We start from the raw sequence: 15,353 nt of genomic DNA, 5'->3' as shown, positions 1-15,353 counted from the left end.
TGCGATTAATCGTTGCCCATCCCTAGCTATGAATATGCAAACGAGCCCCGCCTCCACTCACTCATCTCAGAGATCCACTGTTTGACTATCACACATTGATCTGATTGGTTACAAGGTCGTTTGTAGCGTCAGAAGCACCAGCGATTTCAAACCGTGTTTTTGAGACTGTCTTTGGTTCACTGCAGTTTTAAGGAGAAAATGCCCAGCAATGCTGTCGACTTATGAATTTACACATGGTTTGTCTTAATGTATATTAAAAACACCACACAGACACATAAACAACATTAAAAGCTGGATTTCCACCACAGGAGGACTTTATTAATTTCAGATAATTGGAATAACAATAGATCATTAAAGAAAAACAGGGCCTTATCACTGTAGTATTTCTCTGTTTAAACAGTGAATAAAGCCACTGTGTTCTTTTAACGCGTGTACCATTTTTGGCATCGCAAAAACAACTCATTTATCACACAAGTGTGTAAGACCTTACCTGTCCATAAGCAAAGACAGTTGCGTTGTATCCCTCGAAGCAGCCTTCAATGAGCTTGTGAACGCAGGCGCTGTAGATCTGGTGCTGCTGAGCGTCCAAGTCAAACACAAAGTCATACGTAAAGGCCTTGTCTTTACCCAAGAGCACCTGGGGCTCGCCCGGAGTAACTAGCGTGCAGATGTGGCATCCCTCAATCTTTTCCTTTGCCATCTGCGGCCGGATCCTGATCAAAAGAAAAGACAATTCAAGTCATGTGAGGATTATTTGACAAATCTGAGAATCAACTCCGATACAGAAAGCCAAATGCTCCCTCTAATTTAATAAAAATTAAATATAATTATTTAAATGAATAAATGTATTAATTTTACATGCTTTTTTGTCATATTTAGCAAACTTCTGGGGACCATTTTAAAAGCAAGGTACAAACACACCACAATCTGCAAAGAAGGCCCTACAAGATCAGCAAACCATAAAATAGACCACAAGCGCGCCGTCAGTAGCAGTTCAGACTAGAGCCCGACCGATAAAGGATTTTGAAGGCCGATACCGATACAAATATTTTTGGGTTTTAAAATCCGATATTCCGATATATCGGCCGATATTTTATTTATTTATTTGAAACTGGACGTGATAGTCACAAATTTTGTCATGTTTATTTGAGTTAAGAGAACTGATGGGGATGATCTTTTAATTGTTATTCAAGCGATGTATGTATCGTGCCCAACTCAACGAGTGTTGCCAACAGGGACGGTGTAGAGTGCCCTCTGGTGGACAAACTATACAACTCCAACACTCATGACATGGTCCAAGCATGTTTCGTCCGTTTTTATTTTATTTTTGAAATATTCATTTATCGGCCATTATAACTGCCGATACCGATAGTTTGGAAAATGCCTAATATCGGCCGATAATATCAGTCTGCCGATATATCGGTCTGGCTCTAGTTCAGACACGAGCAGCGTATGCTAGTCACATTTGAAGCCTAATTCTGTGAGCTACATTGATCATTAGCATCTACAGCTGTGAGGGATGCTCAAACCCACCGAATGTGGCAGGAAATGAGAGAGAACCATGAATAATCAATTAACAAGAGCACACATGCAGAGTCACACACACATCTCCCCATCCTCCTCTCTCGGGCCTCAGCCTCTCTTTATCCCCTTCCAGTCAGAAGAGAAGCGTAATCTATAGCGCATTGATCAGGAGGACAAACACAACACATGAGGCGCTCTCCTGAGAGGATCACACACTAAAAACACCCCCACGCTGGAGGATTACACACACGCTTTAAAGCCGTGAGCGAACGCGCCGTATCTTTACCTGCCATCAAACACTGAAGCGCTCCAACACAGTCCTCGGATCAGTGTGTGTCGAACGCACGTCCTGATCGGCTTGATCCGTTTATCTTCAAGAGCCATGCCATTTATCATTTCCTCTGAGATACGTCTCAGGGAGATAATTAACACTTTGCTAAATAATTATCTTGATATTTCCCATTAAATAGGGCTGGGACTAGCTAGTTATGTAGCTAGCTTAATTATGCAAAAGGATTAACTCAAATCATAAGCAGCATCTTCAGATGAGGAAAAAACACACGATACCCTCCAACACAACCTCTATTTCATACAGCGTTGTTTCCCAACGCTTCGAGTCTCTCAGTGGCTCTGAATTAGACACATAAACAAGAAATCATATGTTGGGCCTCACATTTTAATATCCGCAGTGATCCATCATTCCTGTCCGACAGTCACGTCACACACACATGCTCCTCACACATCACAGCGGGAGACATCTGCCCGCCTGCTGCCTCTGTGTGTGTGTTTGTTTGTATACGTGTACAAAACAAAAGGAAGTGTGTCATCAGTCTCGTCCGACTGCATTTCCTGGCCTGAAGAGGGAACTTCGCCACATCCTTCAGTTAGTGCAGTCTAAGGCCGTGGTGAAGCCACCATAACCACAGAATCATCACATCATAAACACTTTCAAAAAGAGCATAATTAAACGTAGCTGTCGAGGCTTCAAGGCATGCGGTGAGCTAATATAGTGTACACACTGCAGCAGCACCAGTCACATGCTTATCTATGAACATTAATGGAAATACAATGGTGGTTAATGTGCTAAGACAGCGCACCGGAATAAATATTGAATATTTTATTATTTATTTAAAAAAAAAAAAAAAACACCATTTCAAAAGTATTTCCACAAGACTTGCAACTGTACACACGTCTAGTGCACTAAAACTGAAAACCCTGAAATAACATCAGGATGTACCAAATAATACGCTTATAAATTAGATAACAAACTTTAAACGTTCAAAAGGCTTTAAACGATTCCAGACGATGAATAAGAGTCTTAAGTTTAAGTTTTATAAGATCAAATGCTCGCCTTGCTCTGTTCTGTGATGCTCGTTCGTGACTCTCCTGTTCGAACTCGTTCATCAAAATGAATGAATGTTTTTTCGTGTCATCTGGTTCATTCAAAGAACGAATTGAACGAGTTGACTCGGGAAAAGATTTGTTCATTTTGATGAATGAGTTCGAACAGGAGAGTCACGAACGCTCATCACAGAACAGAGCAAGGCGAGCATTTGAGCTTATAAAACTTAAACTTTGTTAATTTTTTTTTTTAAATGAGCGATCGTTTCGCTTGATAAGACCCTTATTCATCGTCTGGAATCGTTTAAAGCCCTTTGAACAGTTTGCACTGAAACGGTCTTTTGGACCTTGAACCGTTTGGTTCCCATTGAAGTCCATTATATGGAGAAAAATCCTGGAATGTTTTCATCAAAAACCTTAATTTCTTTTCGACCGAAGAAAGAAAGACATGGACATCTTGGATGACATGGGGGTGAGTAAATTATCAGCAAAACTCCTTTAATCACCATGCGTGTGTTTCGTCCCTGTGCCTCTTCAGTTGTCGGTATTGTTCGTGTTACATGTTTACACGCTGTCTTGCATGTTGCCTGTCTATTTTGGTCTATTCAAATAAACCCTGTGCTATATACTCATCATCCTTCGCTTTCCCTGGATTTGAGCATTACAATTTTAATATGTAATATATTCCTGTGAATTTTCAGCTTCTTCCCTTCGGTCTTTCTTCAGTAGGGCTGGACGATTTTTGGAAAAACTCAACTTGCGCTATTTTGATTTTCTGCAATATATTACAATATGAAAACAGTTTCACCAGATGATTGAATATCGCTATTAGTAAAGAATGAATCATTTAGGGTGATTTTATGACGGAATGAATATGCATATAAAATAATACATTTAGTCATACTCATAGCAGACGCTTTTATCCAAAGCAACTTACAACTGGGGACAGTTGATTTGATTGATTGATTGATTGATTGATTGACCTTTATTGTCTCTTAACGGAGAAATTTGTTTTGGGCATTCAAGATAGCAGATGCAACAAAAACTAGCAAAAACTAACCCATACACCCTATTTGATGTTATTCAATATTTTTTAGAGAGTGGTACAAATGAAAATTTAAACATAATTACAAGCATAGATAGATAAATACAACAAAACAAAGATACAAATGAAATAAACAGTGCTTTGTTTTTCAGTCTAACAGTATTCACGTACAGAAATTGAATAATCAAACACTTCATATTCTTCACTGTATATACTGAATACAATTAATCGGTGTTAAAGCTACAAAAGTGATTTTCTCGTGTTGGTTTGTTGTCAGGGAAGAACTGTGGCCATTCAGGTTTTGAACGAGTAAATGATTAAAGAATTTAAAGCTGCTTCCATATCACGTTATGGGAGCTACATGTCATTGCAGAGCCAAAAGCATTTTTGTGTGCATATCTGGATGCCCACCAACATTCCTGAGCTTTGTTTTCAGGAAATTGAAGTGGGCAAGGGTAGATCAACCAGACACATGCGTGATGAAAACAGGATCTGAAAGACAGAAAAATGCATGGTTGGCCGTCCAATCACATGACGCTTCATTGAGAGGACAAAGTGTGCCACTTCTGTCAGATATTACCCAGTCAAACATCATCTCCTTGACGACAAACATCGTTTAATCATGACTTGATTAGTCAACTTTATGTAAATATTCAGTCCGGTATCTCCTACTGTAACTCAAAGCCACCCACACAAATGGATAGTTGAGTATCGCCAATTAGAGCCAGTGTTTATGGATGGAGCATCTCATCTGGGCCTCTGTCCAAAGGGCCCGCTCTCCTGCGAGCCAAGAGCCATTCCACTGGCAATAACCGTGTTACAACCAAGTTTATGCGGCACTAAAAGCCTTAAAGGGATAGTTCACTTTGAAATTATTTTTTGATATGTTTTATCTTACCTCAAGGGCATCCAAGATGTAGGTGTCTTTGTTTCCACAGGATTTTCAATTTTGATATTTTTTAGGTCAAACCGTTCTTGTCTGTCAGTCATATAATGGAGGTCTATGGTCACCACCTCAAGTCCAGATTAAACATGATTTAATGACTCGTAAATGTAAGTACACATTGATGGCCGAAGACAAGAAACGAGCGGTTTTTGTGAGAAAACCAACAGTATTTATACCGCTTTTGCTAAAGCCAGACCGATATTATCGGCCGATATTAGGCATTTTCCAAACTATCGGTATCGGCAGTTATAATGGCCGATACACGAATATTTCAAAAATAAAATAAAAATGGACAAACATACATTGCTTGAATAACAATTAAAAGAACATCTCCATCAGTTCTCTTATCTCAAACAAGCGTCCAGCTTTGCCGCTGTTAAATAAGCCGAGAGTGAAGCGGAATTAGCTAGTGATAGTTACGTTACGTTACGTTGTTACAGTGTAGTTGACTGACTGTCCTTTTAACTTTTGACAATGTGACTGAAGTATTCCTTTAATAGCATGTAAAAGTTCTCTCCTTGGCCTGTTATATTGAAAATGTATGTTACAATTTGCAGTATGACGTTATCCATTGCTAAATTATGGCTCATCATAGACTAGCTAACCAAAGCTAGCTAACGCCACTATCATCAGTGGAAGACCGTTAACGTTAACGAGCTTTGGTTCCTCTGGTCTGTTGCGACAATAAAATAAACAAGTTTCTTTTTAAAATGCATTATCATATTATTTTAGTTAAAACTCATACATAACTACAAATAACTAATGTTAGGGAAATCTGTTAATGTTTTGTTGCGCGTTTCTGTAAAGAAAATTTTTTTAATTATCGGCCGATATATAAATATTTGTATCGGTATCGGCCTTTAAAGTCCTTTATCGGTCGGGCTCTAGTTTTTACCTCTTGTAATCACAGTCACGTCCAAGTGATCTGAGGGCGCGGGTGCTTCGGTCTGCGAAAGCGCCGGAAGTGACCTCTCGCGCGGTTGCTAAAAAAATTCAACGCTGTCTGTTGATGTATCAAAATCATCTTCCATTACAATTTCCTGTATATCTAAATATGTTTAGATCTTCACAGTGAAAGGTAAAACTTCCGAAATCTTTGTGTAAACAATGAGTGACGTACGCATGCGAGAGATCACTTCCTGGGCTTACGCAGACCGAAGCGCCCGCGCCCTCAGATCACTTGGACGTGGCTGTGGTCACAAGAGGTAAAACGCTATAAATACTGTTGGTTTTCTCACACAAACCGCTCGTTTCGTGTCTTAGGCCATCAATGTGTACTTACATTTACGAGTCATTAAATCATGTTTAATTTGGACTTCTCTGTGCATGCTCTTTGAGGTGGTGACCATAGACCTCCATTATATGACTGACAGACAAGAACGGTTTGACCTAAAAATATCAAAATTGAAAATACTGTGGAAACAAAGACACCTACATCTTGGATGCCCTTGAGGTAAGATAAAACATACCAAAAATTAATTTCAAAGTTAACTATCCCTTTAAGTTCATAACAGTAATGAAGCAAGTAAAGCGGAAGTTTGTGTGTAGAAAAGCATTTTGACATCATCACCTCCCCCTCCAAATCTAAAGTCAACTCTTCCTCTCTCTCTCGCTCCATCCAGCGCCTGGAAAAACAGATCAGTGGGTCATAAGGGAGGGGCGGCAGTGCAGGAAACGGACCTCCATTTCCTCTCGCGACAGACCCTTTAACAGCCAGATCTCACGCGTGATTCGCTGAACCCGTTCACGCCAGCTGATGCCAGGTTCTCCCCCGTACAAACCATAATGTGAAAGATTTGAATGAGCGCTCGTTCACTACATCGCTCGGACAGAGACGTTTTGTATTCGTCTCACTCACCGGTTGGACGACACAGGAGCACTTCTTTAAAAGCAGTCTCTCAAGACGACAAAAGACACGTACGTGTGTGCCAAGGCTGCTTGTATTGTGCTAAGCATTCAGCATGCACTTGTTGCAAAAGCCATGACAACACATTAAAAACGTAAAATTACACACAGACACAGTAGTTTTATTTATTTGTTTTAATTAAAGTATATCTACAGACTAGGGCTGGGTAATAAATATCGATTTCTCGATATTAATCGATTCTCATTTTTAAGAACCGATATTGATTCTTAAACCTCAAGAATCGATTAGTCATCCTGTTTCATTTGAATGAATGAAGATCGCAATAATCTTTGTCCTTTGTTACTATTGATATTAAACAAAGTCTCAATTTTCAAATTACGTCCATTTTCTTTAGAAATTCAAAAACATAAATAGCGTTTTGGCACTTTGGCGCAGCTTAAGAGAAGCAGCAGCGCTGATCTCTCTTCCGGCTTAATAATACCAGTTACAGCGCCAAATAAACATGAATGAGCATCTGAAAGTGTGTTAAAAGATAAAGTACAACTTATCGAAATCCGTATCATGTCACATTGATTCGCTCAATCAGCGTTTCAACCGTGGAAAGACGTCAGTTAAACAGTTTGTAATCAATGTCATGTATCGTCATATTTACCTCAGAAAACCCACATAAACTCGTTAGTCGGCTAGAAAAAAATAACTCTAGAGAGGAGGATTTTGCTAAATATATACACCATATTACATATGCATTATAATCTTAATGTTCTTCAATATTTAATGCATATTTGAATAAATCTGGCAAGTTTTTATGACAGCCACCATTTAAATGTTTATATTTCATATAATCTTCTTATTATAAAAATAAATAAAAGTGTAATTTAAGTGTTTTTATAGCTACAAAACAGTTCATTGTTATCTTCATATTAGGATAATGAAGCCTATAGGCTACAACTAGACTCCCATAGTTTACAGCATTAGTTGAGAGATTTGATTCCCTTGAGAAAATTTGCCATTTATTGTAACTGAAATCCAAAACAATCGATATTGAATCGAAATCTCAATACCCAGCCCTACTGCAGACGTGCATCTCACACACACTAAACACACGGTAACCAAAGCATGACACAACGGGTGATGACACCAGTACAAAGCCTGTAGTATGGCACCTTTTACTCAGTCAGATTCATCATTCAGCAGGTCCAAGTCTCCTAAAAACAAATGCTTTAGTGTTTTGACTGTGGCGTTGACTGAGCTCCAGTTGTGTCCAGAAGCCGTCCGGCTGATAAGATAAATCGTGGCAAAAAAAAACACCAGTGGACCAATCAAACCAATAATAGGTTTATCTCCTTTTCAGCACCTGTGTGAGGGGTACTGCACACACACACACACACACACACACACACACACACACACACACACACCTCACAATCTTCAACATGTAGGTGTGAAATGCCCAAGCGACATATCCAGGATTTCCCTCGGCGGCCGCCAGGGCCAGATCTGATGCCGCCGGTCAAACTGAACAAACAAAGTGTTCATATCCCAACCACCCCAGACCAGGATCGTATTCATATATGCTACAGGTTCCCCACATTGGGAATATGTCTATATGTTATGATTAGAACAAGAACAGGAAAATATCTACTCAGGAAAGGCTTTCGCCGAACTCCCATCCGGGGCAGAGCTGTCTCTCCTCACTTTCCCAGTCTCTCTCTGAACCGTCAGCCTATTTGCCTGAGGACTGGGACCATTTGCATACAACCCTCAGAAGCACAGACATTATGGAAAGCTCATTTCCCATGCAGTTTTCCTTTAGCTCATTCATTTAAATAATATCCATCGTGGATTTAAGGCACTAAGAACAGATAACAATAAAGATATTAGCGTCCACACCAATGCAAGCCATCGTTCTGTTTATATGTTTGTTATATGTTTATTTGTAAAATTGGAATTAAACAGGGGTGGGAATAAAACAGCATGTGTTAAAAAAGTCACTTCCTGTGAAATTGCCGCAAAATATCTGTAATGAAAATTGAAAAAGAAAACAACTTTTTTCTCCATCAAAAATGTTTGTTCAGGTTTTTAGAATTTAGGATTATCTTGGTGTTTCCATCCAATGTTTTGTTTATGCAATATCCCAAATGCACATAAAAACAGATGGATGGAAACGGCTATTGTGACAGGTTCACAAAACATCTGCGCTGAAATGTTTTTCTCAAACTAGGCCTGCACTGATATATTGTCAAGTAACTGATAATACAATTCTATACAAATTTGGTAAAATACACTCAAATAAAACGCCAAAAACGAATTGGCGTTAATTGTTTTATATGCCACAAGTAATTGAAGCATCATATTAGAGTTTGAAAAACAGATTTTCATTTTGAAATTTGCCAAAGATTACATTTTATAGTGTTATTAAATTATTAGTATTTTTTAAAAGAACTAAGTCAGCGTTAGAAATATCTACCACATTTTACTCTTATCATTAGTTCTTTAGGAATAACGATATCCATCCAAATTTATCCGTATTACTTCAGTATTATTTATAGACCATTTTGCAAGATGTAAACAACACTGGTCCAGAAACACTTCCTGTTTCAGTTTGTAACTGTTTTCTTTATTTCACATGTAAAGAAAACATTGTTTAACTTTTTGATTCATATTTATATGTTCTGTTGGTTGTATTTTTATCCCAGCTTTTATGTAGTGTTAAAAAAATGAAACAGGAAGCGCTTCTGGACCAGTGTTTACATCTTGCAAAATGGTCTATATACTGTTATAGTGTTTATTGATATTTTTGATATGCTTTCATAATTAAACGTTTTTTAGTTATTAGTTTTGTGAACTATTTAGCTATATTTTTACCTTTAACTTCAAAACTCACTAATATATATATATATATTTATAGTTTTAGTAATAGTAAACAGGCACTTGAATGTGAATGATCATGTGTTAATGTGTTTATCTGATTTTTTGGACTGAGGAGGAAGTTTTGAGCGCTGAAAGCAGAAGTAGATCAAGCTCTTTTCAAGGAAAATTAGATCAAGGAAAATTAGATTTCATATAACATGCCCCTTTAAGCATATTAACAGATGAATACAAGCTGTAGTACGACCTCACACACACACACACACACACACACACACACCCTCTGCTCTGTGAGGTTTAATGAACTGACCACAAACAAACTCACACATACAGACAAACTTGGCTGCCAAGCCAAGGACAACAATCAGAATCCGCTTACAGTGTGTGAGCCATCTGCCTGAACCTGTCCGTCACACACACACACACACACGAGACATCAGAACCATGTCAGCACAATTTAGCAGCAGATCAATCCTGCGACTACAGGCCAGACGCCCGAAAGCAACAGTTAAAGGACTCTTATTCTCGTCTCCATCACAGAAATGACTTCATTCTGAAGACTCTATTTCTGCTCACACACACACACACACACAGCGCAGGCCGGATTCGAACCCACATTTCCAACATGAGCACCTCTGTGCAGCACTGTTTCCCAAAAAAAAGAAGGAATTGTTCAAATATCATTTAAATACATTTTAAAAGATTAAGTAAATTGTTAAGTAATTAATTAAATTTGATTAATAACATTTGTATGCATTCATTTGATTACCACCCTTTTTAACAATTACTAAACTGTATTAAATCATAAAACACAGAATCCATTTTCGGTGTTACCAGGAATAACAAATTATGTTATTAATGTACCATCGTCTTGACATTTGTATAGTATAGATGTTGTCGTTGTTGTTTTTATTATTATTATTTTACTTTTTTTTCTGTGCTTGTTTCAATGTAAATGTTTCTAAAATCAATAAATACAATGTTGGAAAAAAAAAACACAGAATCCATACAAAATTCAAACAGAATTAACAACAACAACAAAAAAAATCATAGGGCCCTATTAATGTAAAATTTTTAATTAATTGTTTTGTTTTTTTTTATTCAATTCGATTTTGATTATTAAAATTGTAGTAAACCATTAAAAACAGAATGCAGACACATTTACAGAAAACTGATTTTGGGAAAAGAGGAATTTGGAGAAACAATAAAACAGATTAAAAACATAATAAACCACTAGGTTAGGTCAAATGACGTTCTCTTGATTTGCGTACATGAAAGTGCAATAAGATGATGAGCAAAACAACAAAACCAGAGAGATTATCAGCTTGACCTTTATCGTGAACCCTACAGCCTTGCCTAACTCTCATCTGGAGAACATCAGATGAGTATGACCCCTGATGACCCCCAGGACCTGAAAGAGACATGGGTTTGCATCCTCAAACACAAATCACCTCAGAGCTAGTTACAAGCCCTACAGGAAGCACATTTCATGTGTGTTTATGGGTACGTGTGTGTGAGTGTGTGCTCTCATTGCCCTGCGGGCCCCTTTTTAAAGGTATAGAGTCTCTCCAGATGTCAGATCTCCTTCCCACGCTCCACTTTTCTTTTTTTTAAATACACCTTTCCCTCTTAAAACTGGTTTCTTCAGCTCTAAGAAATGTCCTCTACTGTCCTCAACTCCATCCCGGCCTCTTTCCTAAACTCAATCCCCCAAAACGAGTTCCCTCATCGCTCATTTCTTCTCTCTCCCGAGTCTCAAGATACAGTCTGATGACCCAAATGTGTTCTAGAGATTAGGATTAACTTGTCCCGTCATGCACATGCGCATAAACACACGCAAAAGACACACACACCTGGCAAAGAGTGTAAACGGCTGCTGCCAAAAGCCCGTGTCCCTTGATTATATCTGCACAAAACACATCTACAGGGTTTCATCAAGCTTGAACTGAAATACGGAAGAAGAGGAATTCATGAAAATGTAAACAGTAAAACACGTCAGCATGTGTGTGTGTGTGTGAGAAAGAGATAAAAAGAATGACTAAGTGTGTTTGTGGTTTTCTTGGACCTCTCAAGGAAGAGGAGGATGTCTGGAGCTTCACCTCAAACACACACACACACACACATTCATGCCCTTTAGAGAAGAGGTTATCAAACTGCTGGATTTAACCGAACGGGAAACTCGCCCCGCTCCTGTTCACTCGTCCTCCCCTGCTGTTTCTTAACCACGCTAGAGAGACTCCATCCATATCCCTCTGGAAAACAGATAATGTGTTGCATAATCATGTCACGGTCATATTCTCACGTTTTTACGAGCAAGATGAGGAGCATGTGAGCGTGGCAAGAGAAGTACAGTAAACAAAAAATAGGGATGCACTGATATGAAAAATCTAGCCGATACGATAACTCTTTATATTTGAAAGCCGATAACAGATATATTGGGCGATAAATCTAAATCCAGAAACATTTAACAGAACATTTACAAAAACAAAAGTCTCACCATTCAAAGCCACACTGTAAAAAAAATGATCGTGATTTTAACGGTAAAAGAAAACAGTGCAAAACTGTTAATTGGTTAAAAGAACCTTTCCTTACTATATACGGTAAATAACTGGGATAGAACTGTAATTCATGTAATGTTGCAGGATGTTCTCATTCCCTTAGAGCTACAGTCCACACTACATGACTGTTCATGTGGTGTGTAATATAGCTCTAAGGGAATGAAAACATCCTGCAAAGATTTATATCTGAAAGTGCACCGTATATAAAGTTATTGTCTTTCAAAAGTGAATTGTTGAATTGTTTTTGAAACGAGTCATTAGCAGTCTCGTCGTGACGTAGATGCACACTGGCCGCGCGCAGACGGAAGTGTAAACTTGAAGTCTACACATTCAAATACTTCATCATAGCATCATGTCGAGAAGACGCTGTGTTCTACATTGCAAAGATAGTTCAGCCACTTTGTTTTCATTTACCAGGGACGAGCATGTGAAGAATCGCTGGTCAGAGTTCATATTTGCAACGATACCACAACAGTATAGCCCGATTGTGTCCTCATCATTTTATTGACGAATAACGTTAGTTCAAAAACATAAATGAATTCAAATGTGGATCGCAAGCGGTTGTTTCTGAAGGAGGGCTCAGTAACTCACTTACCCAGTGTATATGGATCAGCTTCCTCCTTCGAATCACAACCTGTAAGTATTATTAATAATTGTTGCTTTTATGGGTTTTGAAGCGTCGGGGCGCGAGGAGGGAAGGCACAATAAGTATGTGTGTGCGCACACGTGTGTGTGTGTGTTACGTTCAGCGCAGCTTCTAGGTCTCCAATGTCAATTTTTTTTTAAATATGTGAAATGTTTGTCGCTGTTATTGGAGTTGTCATAAAGAATATCAATATGTTTATGCGTTATGCTAACAAACAATAACTGACTGGGTCTGTCATCTGACCAATCACCGCCGATTAGCGTCACGCAAAGGAGTGGTTTGGAAAAATGAGTTGTACGAATCATTTGGGAGTCGTTGAGCAAACCAGTTAAAAATAAATGCATATTATAAGACAAATAAAGTGTTTTTTTATCCTTGCATGCATGTTAAACTGTTTTTGGAAACTCCTAAAACAAAATTAGGAACATTTCAAATGCTATGATAAGGGCTCTTTAAATACACATGCATGTGTGTGCATTTTAATATATATATATATATATATATATATATATATATATATACACACACAAAATAATTATACACAGTGCACCCACATATATTATGTAAACACAAACTTTTATTTTGGATGCGATTAATCGCGATTAATCATTTGACAGGCTTAATAAAAACTAATGAAAAATGCAAAACTATAATAACCTTGTTTGAGATATATAATTTTAGAAGCTTTTCAAGATCAAAGAGGTTCAACTGTGGCCCGGCTCTTTTGTTTCACCGACATATATTGATGTATCGCTGAGCAACGGCTTGTAAGTAATTTTTCTCCTATAGTGGGCCATAAAAAGCTCTCGTTCATCGCCGACAGGTAATGAATAGAAAGCGGACGTCTACTCCGTCACCACACTTCCTGTCTTCTGTGTGTCGAGTCACCAAGGTGGCTGTGTTTTGACTGCCACACTGGTGCCTGCTCAGAGAACAATGCAAGCATGGGGTCGTAAACCATGTGGCCCCAGAAAGCCGAGGGTCATGTGTGAAGCTGATACAGCAGCGCTGAAGTGACACTGAGAGTCTTTGAAGTCAGAGAATGAGGGAAACTGTTGTTCAGTTCATTCAGTGTCCGAGTAACCAGAGCTTCGAATCTGGAAAATAATAAACTGAAAAAGGCCACAACAATGACTCTGAAAGGTTTCACTGTGAAGGGCTGATGCTGCTGTACTGGTGTCAGTTTAACTGTTTGCAGTTTAGTGTAATGGCTGATACGGCTTTGGTTTCATTTAATTACATTCGCCAAATAAGTCAAGTTGACTGCATTGTGATACAGTACACCAGACAGGTTCTGCAAATTATATACAATATCCCGGAAATCAACGTGTGAGACAGAAGCACACTGTGTTTGTTTAAATGTATTTTCACGTTGTTTAAAAAGTGTTTTTTGAAGAAAGTTTAATTAAATGGCATGAATCTGTTTTAAAAAGTTATGAATTCAGACTGCAGCTTAAAGGAGAAATTGATTTTTTTTTTAAACTTTTGCTGATAATTTACTCACCCCCATGTCATCCAAGATGTCCATGTCTTTCTTTCTTCAGTCGAAAAGAAATTAAGGTTTTTGATGAAAACAATCCAGGATTTTTCTCTATATAATGGACTTCAATGGGAACCAAACGGTTCAAGGTCCAAATGAGAGTTTCAGTGCAAACTGTTCAAAGGGTTTTAAACGACTCTAGACGGTGAATAAGGGTCTTATCAAGCGAAACAATCGCTCATTTAATAAAAAAAATAAAGTTTAAGTTTTATAAGCTCAAATGCTCGCCTTGCTCTGTTCTGTGATGAGCGTTCGTGACTCTCCAATTCAAACTTATTTATCAAAATGAACAAATCTTTTCCCGAATCAACTCGTTCATTTCGTTTGTTGAATGAACCAAATGACATGAAAAAAGATTTGTTCACTTTTATGAACAAGTTTGAACTGGAGAGTCACGAACGCGCATCACAGAACAGAGCAAGGCGAGCATTTGTGCTTATAAAACTTAAACTTTATTTATTTATTAAATGAGCGATCGTTTCCCTTGAAAAGACCCTTATTCATCGTCTGAAATCGTTTAAAACCCTTTGAACAGTTTGTAGTTTGCACTGAAACTGTCTTTTGGACCTTGAACCGTTTGGTTCCCATTGAAGTCCATTATATGGAGAAAAATCCTGGAATGTTTTCATCAAAAACCTTAATTTCTTTTCGACTGAAGAAAGAAAGACATGGACATCTTGGATGACATGGGGGTGAGTAAATTATCAGCAAAAGTTTTTTTAAAAGTGAACTACTCCTTTAATGGAAAACATTCAATACGAATTCTTCTAACACTAAATGATTTTGGTCATCCAGGCAATGTTTTAAAAATGATTCACTAAATGGTCATTGAGTCGTTTGCCTATCAGTGTTTCCCTTTGTGAGCCGGTGTGTGCATCCCATTATAGATCACATTGATTTTTACAGAATAATACATCACTCTCGAAACTCCATTAAAAAACACAGAGGAACAGAGCGCATGGAGATCCAGGTCATGGACAAACACAAAACTAGCCTTTGTTCACGCTGCTAAACCACA

General features: G+C 38.1%; 1 protein-coding gene across 6 annotated transcripts in view; it reads right to left on the bottom strand.

The window, feature by feature from the left end:
* kif21b (kinesin family member 21B) overlaps nt 1-15,353 on the bottom strand; it is a 100,629-nt gene that overhangs the window by 71,450 nt on the left and 13,826 nt on the right. For all 6 annotated transcript variants that reach the window (XR_005621595.2, XM_039663338.2, XM_039663342.2 and 3 more), the window contains exon 2: nt 491-713. Coding sequence is in view for 5 of the 6 variants with exons in the window: in XM_039663338.2 (XP_039519272.2) it covers nt 491-713 (223 nt within the window). In the remaining variant the exon portion in view is untranslated. The remainder of the gene's footprint in view (nt 1-490; nt 714-15,353) is intronic.

This window comes from Pimephales promelas, chromosome 21, assembly GCF_988280905.1.
Source record: "Pimephales promelas chromosome 21, fPimPro1.hap1.1, whole genome shotgun sequence".
Taxonomy (NCBI): Eukaryota; Metazoa; Chordata; class Actinopteri; order Cypriniformes; family Leuciscidae; genus Pimephales; species Pimephales promelas.
The sequence above is the reverse complement of the archived record's forward strand: the minus strand, read 5'-3'. Positions and strand labels throughout refer to the sequence as shown.